The sequence below is a fragment of the Engraulis encrasicolus genome, chromosome 13 (genome assembly GCF_034702125.1).
Source record: "Engraulis encrasicolus isolate BLACKSEA-1 chromosome 13, IST_EnEncr_1.0, whole genome shotgun sequence".
In the NCBI taxonomy this organism is placed as follows: Eukaryota; Metazoa; Chordata; class Actinopteri; order Clupeiformes; family Engraulidae; genus Engraulis; species Engraulis encrasicolus.
Window position 1 is genome coordinate 34,205,092 of NC_085869.1, and position 23,910 is coordinate 34,229,001.

At 45.0% G+C, this 23,910-nt stretch overlaps 1 protein-coding gene across 1 annotated transcript in view; it reads right to left on the reverse strand.

Annotated features, from left to right (window-relative positions):
* ttll4 (tubulin tyrosine ligase-like family, member 4) overlaps positions 1–18,200 on the reverse strand; it is a 49,483-nt gene extending 31,283 nt beyond the window's left edge. The window contains exons 1-4 of the mRNA XM_063213776.1: positions 17,992–18,200; positions 14,745–16,836; positions 5,941–6,026; positions 2,374–2,449 (exon numbers count right to left, since the gene is read on the reverse strand). Of these exons, the coding sequence (XP_063069846.1) occupies positions 2,374–2,449; positions 5,941–6,026; positions 14,745–16,723 (2,141 nt within the window). The 5' untranslated portion in view covers positions 16,724–16,836; positions 17,992–18,200. The remainder of the gene's footprint in view (positions 1–2,373; positions 2,450–5,940; positions 6,027–14,744; positions 16,837–17,991) is intronic.
* Positions 18,201–23,910: the final 5,710 nt, after the last annotated feature.

Genomic DNA, 23,910 nt, shown 5'->3' on the forward strand with positions numbered 1-23,910 from the left:
GCTGACAGCATTCGGCTATCGACCGATTAAAATTGGCTCCAAATACCACGGCTAAAACCTACGCTCTACAGTCCAACCTCAATGTCTAATTGCCTACAATTCACAAGACTATAGTAATGAGTAATTGGTATCGTTTTGATGAGGACTCCTTTGCCTGTGTTACTCTATTACCATGGCGAGCGCCTGGACCAACGTGGCTCCCTGGACATGCAGGCAAGAGGATCGTTAGCCTACTTTCATTAGATTTCACGGGCATTAGATACGCTGAGAAATTGTGATAAACATCCCCAGAAAGTAGCCTACTTTTTCGACAATGGGACTAATGTTCATTTAATTGCTTCCTGCTTTGCGAATGCACTTCAGTCAGGCAGAGGGAAGGTACGGCTAAAATCTACAGTCCAACTTCAATATTCACTATTACTGTAGGTCTATTACTACTTGGCCTATATTCAATATTCACAAGACGACTTGCCAAGTGAGTAATGAATATAACTGTTATCGTTTAGATTAGGACTCTTTAGCTTAGATTCACCATGGCGTGAAAGCACAGTGTTGTCGCGGCTACTTGCAGCAGCTGATCATACGACCCAGTTCTAGTCCCTGTTGTATGGAAATACGTACGAGACAGCACCATCGACCCCCCGTCAAGTTTCATGAATATTTATGAAGCCTAGTTGTGTTAGAACAGTTCCGCGGAACCTAATGGGTAAGCTCCTATGGATTCACCTGAAATTGAACAGATGGTGCTCCTCTTCATGCATGGTCATATATTACCATGCCCAGTTCAGCTAATACCAGTCTTGGTATCTGACAGGGTGTTAGTGATTAAAATTACAGGTCACAGTTTGAAATGACTACGTTTGTGATTTCGCTAGTTAGCACGCTAAGAATTTGATTCAATTTGAATAGGACTGGAAGAACTACTCATCAATCTCTAGCGCCCTCTAGCGATTAATCGCGATGAATACATTTTAATCGGGAAACCTTTTGCCCGACAATTAATCTTAAGTCGATTCATTTTGTATCCCTAACCCAAACCTACATGTGCCAAATCCAGAATTCCCAAAACCAAAAGCCTAATCAAAGCTGAAAAACAAAAATCAAAAAGCCAGAAATACAAAGGCTGAACCCCAGACCCGGAAGCCCCAAGGCAACCCCAGGAGTCTAAACCCTTGCGTCCAAAGACAGGAGGCTAATCCCAGATGCCCAAACCAAGAAGTCCAAGACAGACTGGTCTTGTGTTGTCACGATACCAATATTTTGGTAACGGTACCGGTATCAACATGTATTTCGGTACTTTTTGGTACTACATTTTTTTTTAAAATGTTTGCAACGTTCTATGTTCTCTAATGCAAAAAAAATTCAGCTCCCGGTACAAATCAGGCCAATCTCAATGTAACACTGTCATAATAGTCTACTCTGCACTGAAACAGCAGCATTTTTAATAATGCCATCCAAATCATTTTGTTAAAATGACACAAAATTCAAGAACATGAGTGGATATTTATTTGGATAACACACATCACAGTAGTAAGTTACTTTTAATTCAAATGTGATATGGACTGTTAGTGAATTCTCTCTCACACATTTGCTTATTTTCACTGCCAGTAGATTTGAACTAAAACACCCAACTCAATATTACAGTCAATACTTCTCGCTCACTCACTCTCACACACGCAGCAGGCAGGCAAAGCCACCTCTTCTCTGTGTCTCCCTCCGCTCCGTGTAAATGAGCTAGTCTCGTAACCAAGCATGTTTAGCTAACTTGTTACAGCCAAAGAGGCAATTTTACAGGATGGATTCACAAAGCAATCAAAAATAATGTAACTTATGCAAACTCTGCATACTAGTACAGCATGATACTGTTCCAACTGTAAGTTAAAGTTACAAATAAAAGTGCTAAGCAATCGCTAACGCTAACCGCTATTCAGTTTGGAGTGTTTATAAGCAGCAGATGTGGCCGTTTGCCACATTTGTTGCATACCGGCACTTTTCAAACACACTATAGTACCGTTTTAAATGCCTTAGTACCGCGGTACTTTTTATATACCGGTATACCATGCAACCCTAGACTGGTCTTAGTCTACTTCGAAGTGACTAGACCCAGGGATGACTGGAGCACTCAGCATACTTTTTAGGGTTTTTATTTTATTTTGGCTGACGCTACGACACACCTGCCACTCTGAGGAGGACCGAATTGCATTGAAACGCTGACTGCTCCGCACAACCCTGTGTCGAATCGCTGAGAAGTAACCCGGTCTTGATTCTGGGGTTCTCGACCGTGAGCACCAAAGAGGCTGAAGCGCAAGACATCCTTCTTCACATAAGTGGAGGCTCTACCGCCCGAACCCAGAAGTCTGCAGCCGTGCTTACCTCAGGGCCTCCTCAGGGGAATCCAGTGCACCATCTCCATCTGCATCAGTGTTCATGGAACAGCAGTCAGACCCATCTGCATAGAGATAAGCAACAGAATTAATTGTAAAAAAAAAACAAAAACAAAAAACCCAACAACAACACAGTGTAAAACGACATTTACAGTGTTAAATATCTGATTTACACTTACACAGTATTGAACCATATTGTTTAACATCTCATTGACACTAACACAGTGCCATCCCAAGACAACACAACAGCTGGAGGGATGATTAAAAGACCATAGCAGTGACAAATTACTAAAATATCTGATAATGACAAACACTTGTTTTTTGTTGTTAATACAGTAGATAAACCATTTTCTTTTGCAAAAAAACAAAATAGAGCAATAAACTAAGTTAGGCATAGCAATAACATAGGAATGACAATAACATGAATAAGATACAGCTTACGCCAGATTGTAGTGTAAAACACAGTGGTGGTGAGTTGAGTTCATATATCGCTATCTGTAACCTGATAATATCCATGTAACATTGTGCTGACCTCACCTGACCCATGAGGTCACATTGTGACAGAGAAATTAGGTTGCGCCATATCCACGAAATGCAGTCTCACAATGAGAGTCGCCGAGGTACTGATTTGCAGACACCAAATCAGGTTTTTTTTTTTATGTCCACTGTGATACAGTAGTGCTTATTCCTTTGCAGTCCCATTTATAAAGTTTTAAACATCCAGGTTTTCCAACAAACACATGCAAACTGAGACGCACAAATCAATACCCTGGCGACTCACATTGTATGCGTTTTGTGGGTATCGTGCAACCTCATTTCTCCTGGTGGGCTCCAGATCACTCTGAAGTACCATGGCTGAGTAGTAGTGGTATGCATTGGCACTGCCCTCACAATTCGATTCAATTCTATGATGCAATGCATTACATTTCTACTGAAAGCAAAGCAAATGTTTCATCAATCATGATGAGGCAATTCAAGTAGTCAGATACTGAGCAACATTTTATTCTGTATCAGTCTTGCTTTGAAGTGCTTGTATTTAATTTATTACATTCATTTGCTCCTGAAATATCCACGGAAGTAATTGAAACTTAAAAAAAATTGCCGCATTGTATTGAATTGTCCATGGTTCGCATTGTATTGCATTGCCAAATCGATTGTTGCGGACACCACTAGTGAGTGGTATGCTGCAGCTTACATCAGAATCAAGGCCCCAATAGCAAAAGAAAAAATGTGTTCACGTTTAACAAGTGCTCCTATTTTTGAAGTTCGCAGGACATTGACCACTTAGTTACTTCCTAACTAGGCACCATATCTGCCTCTATCTCGGCATGTGCAGCACTGCTTACGTGCCGGCATAAACCAGGATGGACATAAAGGAGAGTAAACGAGTGTGGGACAAAAGGATCGGCTTAGGGTGTAAAGGAAAAACTAAGTGTAGATTAATGAGTCAGTGTGCTGCTGTGCTGGGCTGGATTACTGCGCTGTTGCCTTTAGGGTCCGGTTACACTGACGAGCAGGCAGTACCTGCGGATCGCGGCCCAGGATGCCGGTGTCGGGTGCGCTCTTGAGGGCTTTGCCTTGTTCCAATGTGTGTACCTGATCAAGTCACACTTGAAGGTGTCAGGTTTATTTATGACCTTGGATGGTAATTGGGCAGGTGGGTTAGGTAGGGGTGAAGTCAGTCTGGCCAAGAAAGCCAAGAGCTGTCACTAGTACTAAGTATCCATTATCTCTCACTACACATTCTGTATGTCATCGGCATAAGTGGTCCAACTGGAGGCTTCATCCAGTACCATACAGAAGAGGGCCAGACTAAAAACTCCTGTATGAGTTATGTTGTGGTGATAGTCACCCAAGTGATGTAGGGTAGAGATACACAGATTAACCTTGATCACCACGCATGTGTAGCAAAGGTGAGTGGAGTTGCCCCACCAAAACTCGCACCCGGACCTTCTAGGGTACCATACTGACTGCTACACCAAAGAGCCAGGCTTGTTGGCATGATAGTCAGAGCAAACCAGCAACCCTAGTGATGGCCAGTAGCATTCAGAGAGGCATTTGACAGATGTAGGTTAAGCCCAATCTCTGTCAATATGTGAAACATTTCAACTAGGGATGTCAACAATTAGTCAGTTAATTAACTTAAGTTGATGAAAACGTTTATCGATTTAAAAAGAAATGCAATTAATCTGGCCCAGATGAAATAGGCATGATGAAGTGAGCATGAAGAGTGGGAACATTTTTATCACCTTTGGATTTAAGAATGTAAATAGAAATTGATTTAAATTTAGCTTTTTATCTCATTTCTAACTTTACATTTTAGATATAATCTTTTTTTGGGGGGAAACATTGAGATTGGGGAAAAATAACCGCAGAAATATACCAGCGGCGATCTGAGCGAGTCGAGCGACGGAAGTAATTGACTTTGTATTGAGTCGCGATTCTGGAGACTAGAGCGATTTGCGCGACGAGCGCGACAATTTGAAGTTGAAATCCAGCAAATACAGCCAATGACTGTATAGAGGTCAGTGACCACAGCCAATGGGAATGATTGAATGCTTTGCCTTCTGCCTGTACAGACATACTCTAGTCTCTCGCTTGCTGCTGCACTCTGTCGCTTGAATCGCATCGCCGCTGGTGTATTTCTGCGGTAATGCTGCTTATCAATTAATTGCAAGTCGAACGATAAGGTGAATCAACTAACAATTAATGAATTACTCACTAATTTGCATCCCTACTGGTACCACTAATGAGTCCCAAAACATTCCATCTTTGGCTTTCACTTTCGTCAGCTTTTTTCAATAGCTTTTTCACTGGTCTGCATTCCGCTCTTGTTGTGCGACTCCTTTTTTTTGTTTGCAGCATGTGAGACTCAACTGTTATGATTTCTACTGTGGCGATAGACAGACTAATGATGTACATGTAGAGATGCACAGATTGACCTCAAACATCAAATGTGTCCAACCTCTCCCGTCTAAAGACTGCTCTCTTTAGTGATACTTTACTGCACTGATGCCAGAGCTGGCAGACCAAAAGGCATATTGTGGGCGTGTTTGTGTACTCTACTTAACCCTGTGCTAATGTACTTTTTTAAAAAACCCTACTTTGCACCTGCACTTTTTGTTCTGTATATTTCCTGTGCACTTTGAATCTGTAAGCGTTATGCTATGAATATGCCAAGTCACTTTGGATAAAAGCACCTGGCAATGTTTTGTGCCACTTGGATCGGGATATGAGCTATGGCAAATATGGATGCCATGCAGAAATCTGCATCATCAGGTGCAGCATCAGGTTATGCAGAAAAAGTTTAAAGGCTAAAGTGTTACTATCATAGTCTCAGGTTAGGACTGGACAGTTACATGTCTGCATTTGTGACGTAATATCTTAGTACCGATAACTATGGGTGTCTCTGTTAAGTGTGGTATGATCACACCGTGTTTGTGGATATAGTCGGTAAAGATATTAGTGACTAGTTACAATATCTAGTTCACTGCCAATAAGTTGTGGGAGTGGTCTGATCAAGCTGAGTGAAAGGGTCGTGGTCTGCCGTCCTTACCGTTGTCATCACCGCTACAGTTGCTCTCCAGCTCGTCAGGTAGTTCCTCCTCCTCCCCATCCGGTAGCATGGCAACCGTCTCCTGGCTACCAAAACAACATCGCACAACATCAGTACCAGAACACCACACCACATCTCAGATGGCTACAGCAGGAATTGCTACACATGTAAGATACATATACGAAACATGTCTGCAATCTAGTCCGCTGTGTGTGCATAGGTCCAACAGTTGGGCTGTGTCAGAGTGTGCTCAAGCATAAGTGTCTGTACAACATTATCCTTACTGAGATCAGTAAGAAAGAATCTGAATAAGGAGAGCATCACATATGTAGTAAGTGGAGGTTTCTGCGGTATTGCCTGTAGCCATGTGTACGTTCTGTAAGGGCGGTTGGCACACCTTGACAGCAACCTTAAGCAGGGACATAAACCATTATGGGCAGGCTAAACAACATTCCGCCAGCTACTGGTTACCATGGCGCACTGACAACACTCCAGGCTGGAGCAGGATTTATGGCGGCTGCAAGCTCTCAGACTTACAATTGACAACACACACACCGCTTACCACCATTCCCTACGCACTTTCTTGCTACTACACTAAACTCCCTCACTTAACACACACACACTCTGCCCTAAACACCACCAGGCGACCAAGTATCACGTTTCCCCAATGTGGAGACACATTTAGTCAGGCCTTCAAACATGATCAATGACCAAGTGAATGTTTTCTTGAGCTGTCCCAGCAACACAGTACGCTAGAGCAGTGGTTCCCAACCTATGGGTCGGGACCCCCCCTTATGGGTCGCTAAAGATCCACAGGGGGTCGCGGAGCCCTCTTGATTTTAAGGGGTTTCGTTTTAAATATATATAGCCCATGTTGAATAAAAGACAAAGCATTTAACTAATAAATGCATAGACGCAACAAATTGTAAGTGCTACATTAAACATTTATTCTATACGTATTTGACCAAAGACGAATTGAGGAATAAAATAACTAAAATGAGTTTTCGCAGGAAACGGAGGGCATCTTGTGACTCCGTCTCGTGCGGGCGCTCGTGTGGTTGGGTCACCAAAGCTTACAATAGTAAAAACATGGGTCCCTTAAGAAAAAGGTTGGGAACCACTGCGCTACAGGACTCTACACACAACCCACTTGATCTCACACATGACACAAGAAGGCAATGCATACATTCCTTCTTACTGTGGTAAACACTGTACACCCCTATTCACCCCCCTGGCCGGCACAGACCAAGTTTAAGTGATTGCAACTCAGTTTGTCTGTGCCTTATCAGACTGTGTGCATCCCTCTCATGACACACACACACCAGATCCGGAAGGACATTAAGGATTAAGGAGCCTGTTTCTTCTCTTTACTTCTCTGCAGTACTTAGTTGGAGGTTCTAAATGTCACCGGTCATCCAAAACGCCTTCCTTCAGTTCTCTTCTCTCATCCACATATTCCAGAACTGAAGACGCTTCTTGGAAGAAAATGTGACATCTTTAAGCTCCAAAAAGATGTCCAGTTAAGTTGTTTAGTTGACGTTTTTTTTTAAATTATTAGGGGCCAAGCAGCGAAGCTGGCGAAGGCCCCTATAGAGTTAGTAGGTTTTCTTCATTATTATTCTCTAGTCACCATTCCTATCCCTCTGCAAGTCTATGGCAGCCCATAGAACCGTAGGCAGGAAAATGCTGTAAATTGGCACACACATTCGGGCCCGGCTCAGCATTACCCACAGCAATTTATAGGACCCCAGCCCCAACGCTCTAGCGCCACCAGCAGGTCAAAGTTGCAGGTACATTTCTGCTTGTAACTTTTGAACCGCTTGGCCAATTTTCATAAACTTGGTATCCCTGGAATCCTTGAGCCAAGACGAATCCAACGCACCCTATGACGTCATTTTCCGCCAGGATAGTTTTCCCGCCATTTTGAATTTTGTAAAATTCAATAAAAATGTTAATTTTCCCACAATGTTTTACCAATTCGCCCGAAACTTGGTTTATAGTATCTCTGGACTGAGTTACACATGGGGTCTCAAGGAATATTGGATATCTTTTATCGTTTAGCCGTGACAGCCAATCAAAACTGTTGTAAAAGTGGTGAAACAGGAAGTGAGGTCATATCTCAGCAACCGTTTGTTGAATTGGGCTGGGATTTTGTACACACATAGTAGTCCATCCCATGACCTACCACAAAAAAAAATCGAATCCCCAGCTCAAACTCTGTAGCGCCACCAGCAGGTCAAAATTTTAGCTACATTTTTACCTGTATCTTTTGAACCGTATCCCAATTTTCAAAATATTGGTACACAGGTCATCCTCACACCATGTTGCACCCAGGTGTGGATTTTCGTAACGATTGAAAAAACTATCAGCTCACAGCTGCCATAGGGAGGGAAAGTAATCTCATCGCCCCCTGCTGGCAACGTTCCAACCCCCTGCAACAAATGAATGTTTTTTTTCTTTGAAAAATTACATATCGGCCCTGACGACGAAGTAGAAGTAGTGGCAGTCATATTATGGGCATGTTGGCCCGTTTTATCGAATCAGGTGGTAAAATGTTCGGTTTTTCACTGATCTGAGCTGATTTTAATATTCTTTAAAAAGCTAATACAGAACTACACTGACTGGCATGTGTGGCTTGTTTACTCCATGTAATTAGCATAGCCAAATTAGCATAGCCAAACATGAGCCAGAGAGGTGGTTACTCGTCACCACAGAAGCCATCATATCTACTACAGAATTTAAAACCATACCAAAATGATCGCGTGTATATATGTGTAATAAGAAGACAATGTGGAACTCATAGGATTACAAGAATGTGAAGATATCATAAGAACTTGCGTTCGTTCGCGTTCATTTGTTTCTCTGTGTTGTCAACGAGGCGCGAAGCACAGCATGCTGGGAGCTGTAGTCCGTTTCCGACCAGATTGGCACAATTTCTATTTTTCTTAAAAGGGCAAAAAATGACTTGAGATTTTCACAGGTAGTAGTTCATGCTATTGTGTACGCTGAAAAATGTGTCTGGTGTTATAGTTCCAAGTCATATCTTTGTGGGATTTTTAAAAAAAACTTGTCTATGGGAGTTTCAATAGGATCACCCTGGTGTTTGGAACGTAACCGCTAGGATCGCTGTTTTCCACTTTCCCTCCCAATTCAAAATTGTGGAAAGAATGGAGGGATTTTTTCTCATCTCTCTGTCTCCTCTGCTCCCCTTGCACACGTTCACTGACACCATTCTCGGCAGGGGGTCAAGCCCCACTGCCCCAGCCCCTGCACCCCACCCCCCCACCCCCTCCTCACACACACACAGACAGACAGAGGGAGAGGGAGAGGGAGAGGGAGAGGGAGGGGGGAGAAGGAGAGGGAGAGGGAGGGGGGAGAGGAGAGGGAGAGGGAGAGGGACAGAGAGGGAAGAAGGGAGGGAGGGAGGGAGAGGGAGGGGGGAGAGGAAAGAATTTTGAACACCTCTTGTCGTTTGCCGGTGACAGCCAATCAAAATTGTCATAAAGGTGGCAAAACAGGAAGTGAGGTCATATCTCAGCAACCATTAGTCAATTTCTGTTAGGATTTTTTGCACACATTCTAGTCCATCCCATGACCTCCCACAAAAAAATCCAGACCCCAAGCTCTCTAGCGCCACCAACAGGTAACAGGAAGTGAGCTCATGTCTCGGCAGCTCTTCAACGGATTCAAACTAAACTTGGTTTACGTGATCACACTCTCGTCCAAGGAATGCACACCAACATTGGCGAGATTTGGACCAAGGGGGCGCTGCAGTTCCTTCTGTTGCCGTGGCTGCTCTGGCAAGTTTACTGCTTGGCCCCGCATTGCTGCTTGCAGCTATATTTTTTTTGAGCATTTTTATTATTTAAAATGTTTGGGGGTTTTTATGTTTTTATGCTTTTAGTTGGATGAGGACAGTGAGCAAGAAATGAGAAATGGAGATAGAATGGAAAGGAAATGACCTCGGGTGGGAATCGAACCCTGGTCCCCAGCGTAATGGCATGGCTCCTTTAGCTAGGCCGTGCCCTCCTAGTGACGCAACAGCTTCAGCCTCACTACCAGTCAGGTCAAGAGTCAATGCAAGTACTTTCGGAGTTCCCGCAAATACGAGAATTCCTCCCACTTTGCTGGGAAGCAAACAATCATTAGCAAACCAAGGGAGGCCATTAGGGAAATGCCGTTTGGGAAATGTTAATTGTTATGCTCTTGGTCAGACCAAGTCTTGAAGAGATTTGAAAGTCAATGATAATCAGGCTACAGCTCCTTAGCCCTAGCTGCTTTGACTAGCACAACCGACCTTTGACTGGCCACTGAACTCAGTATGCTCATGAGTAATTCACACTAATCCAGCAGCACAACGCCCTGACAGCCCAGGGCCAGGGGTTCCCAAACGTTACAATGACAAGCCCCCCACCTACCAGTAGCTTCCAGCCAAGGGCCCCAATTACATGGGTCGTGCCATACGATTTTTCCCCCCTTCACAACCATAGTCTAGGTCTGTGAGTCAGTGCCCGACTGAAAAATAATAACGATAGAAGCAGTAATGTGCAATAGATTAATATAACACAGTTCTTAATGAATGTCAATATTGGTTCTCTTATTTTTTGGCTAATTTTGATGTACATTAGTTATTACTTTGGTTTTGTTCTTTTTTTTGCCAATCTGCCCTGGCCCCCCCGGTATACCCTCGTGGGCCCTGGCCCCCACTTTGAAAACCACTGGCCAGGCCGGGGCCACTGGCCAAGCCCCCTGACAGCCCACTCAGGGGTCCTTCACACTGCTATACTACTCTGCTAAATATGGGTCATTTCACGTGAAATCAGACGCTTTGGGACCCGACCGATCCGGATTTCAATCATACTTGGTGTGCCTTTTTAGTAGCAAGGTAGCACCCCAGAACTGCATTGGTTTGAATCTGACACTAATATTAAGGGAGAAACAGACTAGGAAAGGTTCACATTTTAGGGTAGGACACTATACATTCAGCCTTGAATATATCAGTCAGTGTTGGTCACAAAAAGATGCCTGTGGTATTGTTTGAAAGCTCTTTTCTGGCTCTACATATTACACAATCAGCTTGGAATACAACAACTCTCAGAATATGAATTATGATAAATTGAAAAATTAAAAATTGAATATCTAAAAAAACTATATTTTAAAATGGCCAGTTCCTTGTCCAAACGTAGTCGGCAATGTCATTAGCAACACCTCAAATGCTGGTGTTTGGTTCTTTATTCATTTCAGAGAGAATTTGACTCACAAATATGGCATCATACAGACCACTTACTAATAATATGGTAATACCATAGTAGCATCACATGACAAAACAAAAACAAAACAAAAATGGTCAGTTTCCATGGTCCCAGGTTTCAGAAACTAAGGCAGATGTCCATTTATACACACCAAATGATGATATGTGAATGTTTGAACATTCCTTCTCTGTGTACCTGTGTCATCTTCCCTTTACCGTACTTTAAAGAGATAATCAATGGCTACACTCTCATTTTGTACTCTACCAGTGCATTTGAAGCAGCAGCTGTGTCTTTTGTAGATAATGTATAAGTACGTCCCGTTGCAGTTACAGGTTCCACTACCAGAAGCACATCCTGATGATCCATGACAAGTCTATCTGGTCTGAAGGGAAAAGTGAAGGATGGAGATGGTCCATGAGGATGCAGGAAGTTCAGTTTCACCTCTCCAGTGCTCAGCATACATTCCTCAACACATGCTAGCCACCAGTTGCCATCATACACAGCTACAACATACCCTTTGATGCTTGAAAATGTTGAAAATGTAACACATTCCTTTACTGAGCTCACTCTTTCAACTCCTTCTCTGAATGCGGAAAATGGCCTAATGTCCATTGACAATGGGCAGAAGCTGTGTAGTTTTTGAGTACCTGGAATAGTTCTTGCAGATTCAAACCTCTTCAACAGGTTCTCAGCTTCATGATGGTGCATCTCTCTCAAGAACATCCATTGCCAGTTTGCCACAACAGAGATGTACCATCATGAAGCTGAGAACCTGTTGAAAAGTTTGGAATCTGCAAGAACTATTCCAGGTACTCAAAAACTACACAGCTTCTGCCCATTGTCAATGGACACAGTGGAAGTTAGGCCATTTTCAGCATTCAGAGAAGGCAGAGTTGAAAGAGTGAGCTCAGTAAAGGAATGGGTTACATTTTCAAGCATCAAAGGGTATGTTGTAGCTGTATATGATGGCAACTGGTGGCTAGCATATGTTGAGGAATGTATGCCGAGCACTAGAGAGGTGAAACTGAACTTCCTGCATGCTCATGGACCATCTCCATCCTTCACTTTTCCCTTCAGACCAGATAGACTTGTCATGGATCATCAGGATGTGCTTCTGGTAGTGGAACCTGTAACTGCAACGGGACGTACTTATACATTATCTACAAAAGACACAGCTGCTGCTTCAAATGCACTGGTAGAGTACAAAATGAGAGTGTAGCCATTGATTATCTCTTTAAAGTACGGTAAAGGGAAGATGACACACAGGTACACAGAGAAGGAATGTTCAAACATTCACATATCATCATTTGGTGTGTATAAATGGACATCTGCCTTAGTTTCTGAAACCTGGGACCATGGAAACTGACCATTTTTGTTTTGTTTTTGTTTTGTCATGTGATGCTACTATGGTATTACCATATTATTAGTAAGTGGTCTGTATGATGCCATATTTGTGAGTCAAATTCTCTCTGAAATGAATAAAGAACCGAACACCAGCATTTGAGGTGTTGCTAATGACATTGCCGTCTACGTTTGGACAAGGAACTGGCCATTTTAAAATATAGTTTTTTTAGATATTCAATTTTTAATTTTTCAATTTATCATAATTCATATTCTGAGAGTTGTTGTATTCCAAGCTGATTGTGTAATATGTAGAGCCAGAAAAGAGCTTTCAAATAACACCACAGGCATCTTTTTGTGACTAACACTGACTGATATATTCAAGGCTGAATGTATAGTGTCCTACCCTCACATGTGAACCTTTCCTAGTCTGTTTCTCCCTTAATATTAGTGTCAGATTCAAACCAATGCAGTTCTGGGGTGCTACCTTGCTACTAAAAAGGCACACCAAGTATGATTGAAATCCGGATCGGTCGGGTCCCAAAGTGTCTGATTTCACGTGAAATGACCCATATGCCAGTAACTCTTAATGCATTACAATGCAGAACACTAACATTTAGCAGGTCTACGCTTTTGTCCAAATAAAGTGACTTACAGCGGAGGACAAAATCAACAACATGCAATACATGGGGAGAATAGAGCACACAGGCATAAAATGATTAAAGGCTCCGCTTTTAACACCATTCCCCCCATCAAGCTGGCCACTAAGCTGTACAACCTTGGCTACAGTCCCCATGTCTGCAGATGGATACTGGACTTCCTCAGTAACAGACCTCAGTCTGTACGCATGGGCAAACATCATTCAAGACCCATCACCCTTTTCACCCCATCATCAGCCCTTTTTTGTACTCCCTCTTCACTCATGACTGTGATCCTAAGCATAGCACAAACACCATAATTACATTTGCTGACGACACAACCGCGATTGGCCTGATCTCTGACAACAACGAGACGCCCTACAGAGAGGAGGTGGAGCAGCTGGCACGCTGGAGCCAAGACAACAACCTGGCCCTGAACTCCAAGAAAACGAAGGAGGTGATCCTGGACTTCAGGCGATGTGGCCAGGGCCACCACTACCACCAACCCATCAACATCGGACGGGAGCCAGTGGAGGTAGTACAGAGCTTCAGATTCCTGGGTGTGCACATCAGCCAGGACTTGTCATGGTGCGCCAACACCTCTGCAATGGCTAAAAAGGGATCCCAAAGGCTATATTTTCTGCGGACTCTAAAGAAGGCCCAGCTACCACGAGATCTGCTCACTAATTTCTACAGGTGTACAATTGAATCAGTGATTACATACAGCATTACATCTTGGTACACCAGCTGCACACACGACAACAGGAAGAGGTTACAGCGCATTATTAAAACAGCAGAGAGAATCATTGGTTGCCAACTACCCACACTTGAGGAGACCCACCATACACGCTGCACAAACAGAGCATTAAACATCCTTAAGATCACACACACCCTGGTCACAGGCTCCTCACCATGCTACCATCTGGCAGGCGCTTAAGGACTGTGCGTGCCCGCACTACCAGAATGAAGGACAGTTTCTATCCTACTGCCATTAGACTTTTTAACTCAATACGTCACCTGCCCCCCCTCAATACTTCAGGACTCTCTACACTGTGAGATGCATATGGACTTTTATATATTATTTATTTACTGTTAATATATATTTTATTTTGTGGGCCTTTGTGGGTTGCTTCCAAACAGAATCTCACTGTATGTATATAGTGACAATAAAAGCACTCTACTCTACTCTACTCTACTCTCCTCCACTACTCTACTATTAGTACAGGCGAGTAAAGTTAACTTGCCATTAGGAGAGAACTTCATCAGCAGAGAAAACTGCACATGGTAATGAATGATGGACATACAGTGAAAGAGAAAGCGAAGAGAGACAGACATAGAGAGAGAGCATAGGCTTCGAAAAAGACAAAGGCATCTGCGAGAGAGAGAGAGAGAGAGAGAGAGAAAGATAAAGAGATAGACATGTCAGGCCTGGAAAAAGACAAAAGAAGCGGTGAGAGAGAGCGAGAGAGAGAGAGAGAGAGAGAGAGAGAGAGAGAGAGAGAGAGAGAGAGAGAGAGAGAGAGAGAGAGAGAGAGAAAGAGAGAGTTGCAGATATATCAGCAGTGGTGCTCACCCGTTACAGATCTCCATGTGGGACGGCTGCTCCTCAGCTGAAGGCGAGGCGGAGGCTCCCTCCTCCACCTCCACTATTCCCTGCTGGGCCTGGGCATGGGCCTGGCAGCCAGCCTGCCTCGTCAGGTGGATGGCAGAGAGGTCAGAGGTGACAGAGTAAACAGAGGGCGCGGGGAGGCCCGACTCCCCTGGCATGGCACAGTGGTGGGCAGCACCGGCGCTCAACGAGCACGCCTGCGGGTGCGGGCACGGTGAGTGGGCAGAGGCAGGAGAAGGGGCAGGCTGGGGAGGTCCAGAGCTGGCACTGGACATCTCCGACGGGGTAACAGGAGAACGAGAAGGAGCAGGAGGAGGACTCTCCCCTCCCTCCCCCTCCTCTCTTCTCTGCCGGGGGCTGTTCGCGGGCCGCAGTCCGGACGCCACCATCTTGGCAGCCGCCTTGCGCGTGGCGTTGGCGATGTAGTTGGCGTTGCGGCTGAGCTGGGCCCCGTTGGTGCGCGCCAGCTTGCGGACCGCGGCCGTCAGACGCACCTCGTGGCTCAGCTTGCGGCCGGGTCGACATGGCAGCGAGACCTTGACGGCTCGCGACGGCTCCCGGATCCGCTCCGGCTCTTGTGTGCGGCCGGGCGAAGGCGTCGTCATGACGTCACCGCTCCTCTTCTCCCCCGAAGGCACGGCGGCAGTGGCGGGGGTGGTAGGGGAGGATTGCTGTGGTGACTGTGGTGTGGTGATCTCTGTCCCCAGCTGGCCGTCACCCTTGTCCTTGTCCTTGGCATCGTCACCGACCTTGACCTTGTCGTCGTCCTTGTGGGTGGCCTGGCAGTGCTGCCTGCCGGCGGCTGGACAGCAGCAGCAGCGGGAGGAGCAGGGCAGCAGCGTCTTCTGTGGCTGCGTTTGGCAAGGCACTGATGTGGTGGTGGTGGTGGTGGGGTCATGAGCGGACAGATGACCCGGGGGAGAAGGTGGAGACGGTGGGGGGAGGCCGTTGCTCACGAGGGCGGCGGCGGCATCACGGAGCTGCTTGGCACCGCCGCTCTGGCTCCAAGGGGAAGACTGATTGGTAGGCATGGCAATCGGGACAGGAAGCGACGCTGGCACCGGCAGGGGGGGCGTAACCGCGGCGGCTGAGTTGGTTACAGCGACGAGTAGTGTGCCGTTGGCGCGGTGGTGCGAGGCCTTGGGGGGCGAGGGGCAGGTGGGGTAGGCGGAGAGCTGTGGAGACGGGGCGCGCTTGCCCAGCAGGCCCGAGCGCAGCCTCAGGGGGTCGAGCGGGTAGAGGGAGGTGGGGGTCCGCCGCTGCTGCTGCTGCTGCTGCTGCTGGAGGGACTGGGTCTCCAGAGAGGAGGGGGGTGGAGGAGGGGGCACAGCGTGGCACAGTGAGGGAGAGGAGGGAGAGTAGAGGAGCGGTGAGGAGGAGGAGGAGAAGGAGGTGGCACTGGACTGGAGTGGCAGCGAGGTGGAGTTGACGGCGGGGCACTTGCGGGGCACACCTGCGACTGGCACGCTGGCATGCCTGGTGCTGCGCGGGGAGCTGCGGCGGGCACCGGCACCTGCGCTGGAGCTGCGGGTGAGGCAGGAGGGCCGCTGGACCAGGAGCGGCCCAAAAGACGCCACCGACGCAGAGGAGGAGGAGTGGAGCGGGGGGCGCGCAGACAGACACTGGGGGTGCAGATCCTGCTGCTGCTGCTGCTGCTGCTGGTGGACGTGGTGGTGGGTCACCCTCAGCGGCCGAGGAGAGAGGCCAGAAATGGGGCACAGCGCTGGGGGAGCCTGAGGCTGGGGCAGAGGCAGGGGGGCCTGGATCTGCGTCTTCTTGTGCAGGGGGCAGGAGGGCAGGGCACGGGAGGCGGCAGAGTGCACCACGGCGGGCTTGGAGTGCACGGTGAGGCCCAGGTGGCCCAGCGCGGAGGTCTGGGACTGGGAGAGCCTGCGACTGCGCCGGAGCGGTCTCCTGTAGTCTTCAGCTGCGCGGGTGGCCATGGAGGGCCATGGCACAGCAGCGGGGGCGGGATGGCACTACGGTTGGCGCGCACATAAAACACACCGCTGGGCCACAGTAGCAGGAGGAAGGGGACCAGGGTGTTTTATTTTTCCTGTCAATAGACAACACACACACATCAGCACACACAAACAGGCATACTACAAATACGAAAACAACGTTTTTCTTACACCGTTTAATAGTTTACATGAACTTTTATAACGCATTTCATTATAAACCGCTCAAAGTTTCAAGCATCACACAGACGAGTCAAGCGCTTGTCCGATTATTAGACAATAGCTCATCTCTGATGGCCCCAGCTCGATTGATAATACTGTGAGGCACAGCACAGTCTCAGGCTGTGGACCACCCAGGAAAAAACGCGGGTGTTGCCATCTTTCACCAGGGGGTAAATAACGTCAGCACCAAATGCCATCATGTGATCGCTATTAGTAGGTTTCCCAGACAAGCGCGGCTTAAATTTTTCATTCGTACAACATTGATTCTTCCTAATTTCACCGGCCGTGGCTCGAAACTAGCGTTGGCGAGAACTAAGTTACACGGTTCAGAACTGCTGTGTCCACATGATGCCAAGTTGCGGCCAACAGCAAAGAGCGCTTAGAAAACTCCTCACCGCCAAGCGGTGTGTAATACGCTACTGAGCTAAAACTAGCAGGACTTGCCATTACCCATGTGGCGGCATCGGCTAGCTGGCTTGGGATACTAGTTTTCGGGTGAGCACAGAAGCAGCAAGCTAGCTCAAAAGTTGCACTGAACAATTAATAACATTTAGCTCAAAAAATGAGGTCTTACAACAGCGACGAAATAAGAGGACTTAGCACGGACACTTTGCAAAGTGACATTTATCGGCCTGGCAGAATGGCACAGTACAAAGCACCAAGTTAGGTGAGGTAGCGAGCTAGCTACATATGTAAATTAGGTATTGCAACACCCCGGTCTCTTACCGCAAGGCTAATGGTGATCACCTCGTTTGTCTTTTTCCCCCCAACAGAGCAGATTTGACAGGAATTTTACAACACTGCATCTTACGAGGTTGTCACATTGAGGTTTTGTTGAGCATCAGAAAAAATAAATTCGCTATATTAGTTAGCTTGCCAGCTAACGTTCACCTTTCACATGTTCACTACAAGCGAGTCATCCTCGCTTCACCAGTAATACAGAGTGGTTAGCGTTTCATAGATTATTAGACAGCATTCATGTACGCATATTTCTGGTACTGGACACTCAAACATGTGCAGTCATTCCGTACCTGGTCCTGCAGATGTTAAACTTGTAAGTGAGACCGCTGTCTTGAGAGAAGAACCCTTGGTGAAAGAATCCACGAGATGGTCTTGATCTTGCCCTGTCTGGTAGCCTGCTGCCTCCTAGCAACAATACACCGTGCCGCCAAAGGCCATGTCAAGCGCGGACTCCTTTCCCTCTCGCTGACAGACATGTGACCACGACGTCGGATGTAGACTAGGGCAGTTCTAGTTCCAGTGCCTATTAGACAGGTCATCAGCTGGGAAAATTAGGCCTTTCCGCACTTTTCTCTGTGGATTACTGACCAGAAGGCCTATTGGAAGAAATTAAAACATGGGGCCACGTCAATTTTTGCTCAGAATTCAATATGGCCGCCATTTTCCAAAATTACTTGTTTTCATGCATTATTACATTGTACTATAAGGTGATATTCATGAACGATTAACTACTTTCAGCACTATTCTGTCCTATTTCCTTACATACATGTTTACAAAGGTTGACTAAACTAAAACAAATGAAAATAAAGTTGTTCACCTTGCAATATCCAAAGGAAAGTGCTGAAAATAATTATTGAAGTGCACATACAGAGTCTATGGTTGGGAAAATTAAGCCTATTGTCCTGGCTTGGGTTTTCACAGTGGATTATAGACCAGAAGGCCTATTGAAAAAGATTAAAACCTGGGGCCATATCTGCTCCAAAATTCAAAATGTTCTCTGTTGTTCAGAATGGCAGACTTTAACACATTTTTCTCAATACTGTAAGGCCATACTCATCAATAAAGATTACCTTTTTTCAGTTAAATTGTCCTATCTCCTTACAGACGTGAGTATAAAGGTTGTCTAGAAAAAGGCATGAATATATATATCTTGCCACTTTGAAATATCCATAGGAATGTTGTCAAATGATTGAATTTCACAAACACAGTGGACTGCTGAAAAAAAGGCATATTGTCCTGCCAAACTGTGTGTGTGTGTGTGTGTGTGTGTGTGTGTGTGTGTGTGTGTGTGTGTCTGTGTGTGTGTGTGTGTGTGTGTGTGTGTGTGTGTGTGTGTGTGTGTGTGTGTGTGTGTGTGTGTGTGCGCGTGTGTGCGCGTGTGTGCGCGTGTGTGCGCGTGTGTGTGTGCGCGTGCGTTTGTATGTGTGTGTGTGTGTGTGTGTGTGTGCCTGAGTGCGCTTTTCTCAAGTGTGTGTGTGGCCAGTGTGCTTCTTTACATACTTTGTACACTGACATAGACACAGTAGACCGTGTGTGTGTGTGTGTGTGTTGGGGGGGTAAGGTGGGGGGTAGGGGGACCGAATGATGTGGAGGAGCGGGGGGATGAACGAGGGGTGAGCGGGGTAGGGTGGCAGAGTGGGGGGTGGGGGGCAGAATACTGTGTGGGGGATGAGTGAAGTGGTGGGGGGGAATAGTGTGGAGGGTTTCGGGGAGGCGCAGAATAGTGTGGTGTGTGTGGGGGGGGGGGGGTGGGCGTTAGACCTGCCAAACTTTTCACATTGGATGGGGGGTGGGCGAGTATTTTGTGGGGGGGGGGGGGAGAATGAGTCAGGGGGGGGGGGGGGGGGGGGTGAGCGTGGGGGGCAGAATAGTGGGGGTGAGTGAGGGATGGGGGGGCAGAGTAGCATGGGGGGGATGAGTGAGGGGGTTGGGGGCAGAATAGTGTGTGGGGGGTGGGTGGGGCAGAATAGTGTGTGGGGGGAGATGAGTGAGGGGGTGGGGGAGGCAGAATAGTGTGTGGGGGAAAGACACTGTAGAGCAGGGGAAAGATGAGCGGGGGATACGCGCACACACACTCACCCTTGCTTTATGCAAAAAAATGTAGGCCTGAAAAACTTTTGGTCAGTAATCTAATGTGAAAAGTTTGGCAGGTCAATATGCCTTTTTTCAGAAGTCAACTGTGTATGTGTAATTCAATCATTTTCTGACAACAATCCTTAGGATATTTCAAAGGGGCAAGATAGATATATATTTACATCTTTCTGTTGCCAACCTTTGTACTCACGTCTGTAGATAGGAGATAGGACAGCATTTCACTGAAAATAGGTCGTCTGTATTGATAATTATGGTCTTACAGTATTGAGAAAAATGTATGAAATTCTGCCATTCTGAAAAACAGAGAACATTTTGAATTTTGAAGCATCTTTGAGATGGCAACCAGCTGGTGAATCTTTTTCAATAGGCCTTCTGGTCTGTAACCCACTGTGAAAACCCTGACAGGACAATAGGCCTAATTTTCCCAGCCATAGACTTTGTATTTGCATTTCAATAATTATTTTCAGCACTTTCCTTTGGATATTGCAAGGTGGCCAACTTTATTTTCATTTAGTCAACCTTTGTAAAAATGTATGTAAGGAAATAGGACAGAATAGTGCTGAAAGTAGTTAGTCATTCATGAACATCACCTTATAGTACAATGTAATAATGCATGAAAACAAGTCATTTTGGAAAATGGCGGCCATACTGAATTCTGAGCAAAGATTGACGTGGCCCCATGTTTTAATTTCTTCTTATAGGCCTTCTGGTCAGTAATCCACAGAGAAAAGTGCGGTAGGACGAAAGGCCTAATTTTCCCAGCTGATGACCTGTCTACTAGCCTAGCGTTATTATCCAGTGGTGTTAGTATATCGAGCTAAACATAAAGTTACTGTTATGGCATCCCATCATGGCATGTAGCCTTTTGTGTGTTTTCCTCACCAGGCTATTGCCTTGTGTTATCATGTGATTCAGTCCAGAATGTGAATAAAACATGTGATAATGTGATATCTAACAGTATTTGAAATAGGCCTATGAGATCATCTTAAAACAACAACATAATAATAGCAATAGCAACAACAATAGCATAACACTATTGGTATTATTATATTATTATTATTATTATTAGGCTATTATTATTATTATTGTTGTTGTTATTGTTATTGTTATTATTATTATTATTATTATTATTGATGATGATGATGATGATGACGATGATGATGGTAATAATAATAATAATAATAATAATTGCCTAATAGACCTAATAAAAATCATCCCCATCTCCTGGCCTTCTTCACAGAGACGTGTCAAAGAGAAAAACATGACCTCCTTCAAAAACAAGTCCAATTTCCTTTGTGGCTATCAAATGTCGTAAGCCGCTTTCCGCAGCCTCTAATGGCTCTGATGACAGATTAAATATGCATCGTGACTAACTACTTACAATCCAGGCTGTGTAGGTCAGGGAGACAACAAAGGCTGCCACATCAAGAGTGAATTTATTAGCCTTCAAGAAACACATGAAAGAGTTTGTGTCCTAAAGTAGGGACACCTTCAGTAGGCCTACACTTGTAGGCCTACATACAAGGCCTAACCTGTGTCGTGCAAAAAGTAAATAAAAAAAGCTCAGCTGCTTTCTTTATCACACAGTCTTGCTCTACTTTCCATGACTGTCATTATTATTGACATAGGCCTACCATATGATTCATGTCCTCTGGCTTTAATAAAACATCTACTCTTCTCTATGCTTCACTCAACGACACTAACATGTCATAATTGCCTCACCGAGATATACCCTGTCTACAAGTAGGCTATTCAACATCAGAGTAATACTGGGCCTCCAGTGCACTTTAATGTTCATAGCAACCACCAGTGCATAATTTCTTTATTACACAATCACTTGAAAAGCACAAGCTTGTGCCTATCTTGGCCTTAAAGGTACACTGTGCAGGAAATGGTCAAAAAAGGTAGGCCCTATTGCAACTATGCTGCTCATTGAAACTGGGCTGCCTATAGCCAAAATTGATCTTTACATGAAAGTTTACCAAGTAATTAACAAATATTTCCTAGTATGGTCCAAGTAGAGTCATTTTTGCAGCTATGTTTGGAAATTCAAAATGGCGTACCATGGAGAAGATCCCCCTTTTCATGTATGAAAAGTGCAATTTTTCCAGTCATAATGAATACTTAGAATTTGATGGTGGTGGTAAGTATTCATGAAAAAGGTAACATTAGTGAATGGGCAGCATGAATTCTGGAAATAAACAACTAAAAATCTCACACAGTGTCCCTTTAAGCGATTGGACATAGTATGCACATGTAATGGACTGCATTCATATCGCGCTTTTCCTCTCCTTTAAGCATTCAAAGTGCTTTACATGTATGCCTCACATTTTTCCCATTCACACTCCGGTGGTGGCCATGGCTTCCATGCATGGTACCACCCTGCCACATAGGAGAAATTTGGGGTGAAGGATCTTTGTTAAAGGACACATTGATGGAGGTCAGGTGGAGCAGGGCTTGAACCTACAAACTTCTGGTTGCCAAACAAGCATCTGTACCATCGGAGGCAATACCACCATGTGTCCACAACAGTGTATGGTCCATTGGAGGTTTTTTCCCCTGTGGTTTGAATTTAAAGGCTGTAAAAATGACACTGAGTGTGATTGGACAACGTCATTAACTTCACTAAAAAATGGTAACTTGGGATGTTTCACTTGGGAAGGGGAAGGATCACTGACAGTATATTTGTACACAACATTATATAAGATCAGGATGAGCCTCATATAGCCCGAAGTAGCCTCAGTGAAGTAGGCCTACTTGTGGCAAATGGCCTCATGAAATATCTGTCTGCCGCTCTCATCTTTTATGGACCTCTATCTCCCTCTAAAGGCCAGAAGTGGCACTATATCAACAAACTGTTGCGCTCTGCGAAGGCTTACAGTTTCAAATGTGCACTCTTCTCTCCCTCTCCAAAGAGACAGACATTTAACTTTTATTGTCATCCTCTCTCATTTAAAATAAAAAATCTCATCATTTAAAAAATATATATTTGTGACAGTGATAGATTTTGTTTCATTTTGTCTCTGCCTGTTGCATGGTAGCCTAGTACTCTGATAGCCCAACCTTGGGGAGGAATTTTGTTTTCAGGGGCTGTACTACAAAGCTGGTTCAGGATAAGTTAAGGTTAAGTTAAGAGGTAAATCATCTAATACAAGAGATTTTCTTAAGAAAATGAGGACTCCATGCTATTAGATGATTTACCTCTTAACTAAACCTTAAATTATCCTGAACCAGCTTTGTAGTATACTGTATAGGCCCCAAGTTGCTTGGGGTTGTTTGTGTGATTTCCCATTTTGCTATGCCCAATTTCTTCCCCCAGTCCACTTCCTGCCATTTCTCAACTATCCTGTTGAAATAAAAGCCCCAAAATAATAGAACACTCCTGGATTGATTAACCTTTGGTCAAACTCAGGTAAAGGCGAAGGGTCAGCACAATGTGTTGACCACAACTGTTATTATTAGTGGTCAAATATAAATGGGGTTTATGTTCAATTCGTGCCAATGATATGAGTCGTCAGGTGACCCAAAAATGTCTTCGCTTCCTGTGGCGTGAGCACCAAAAAGCGGGGTTGTACGCTAGGTCCATTCTTATTAGGCGCACTCAAATTTGTTGCTGTCGATCAACGTTGACGAAGTACGGAAGATGAGAACTTGTCTTCACGATGCGGTTAACTCTGCACATTTAAAGGAACAGTCTACCCTTTCTTGATTTTCAAACATTTGCCGTAATATTCCACATTCATGAATGTACATATCATTGTTGTCTATATGTTTGCATTGCCTAGTTAAACGGTAGCCAAATTAAGCGTAGCAATGCAAGTCTATGGGGGCAAACAAAACATCCTCAAATGTACTTATAAACTACTTTTAAATTAATTTAAAATTCACCAGAGTGCAAAACAGCTAGCAGAGTGCAAAACAGCTATTTAATCCCGTCCTGTGATCACTTGTGGCTTGATGCTATTGCCCCCATACACTTCCAGTGATTATGCTAAGCTATGCTAATAATTCTGATCCAATAAATTTAAGTACTGAAAACACTGAGAAGAAAATGATATGCACGTTCATGAACAATGCTTGGAAATACTGCAAATATGTGAAAATCAAAAATGGGT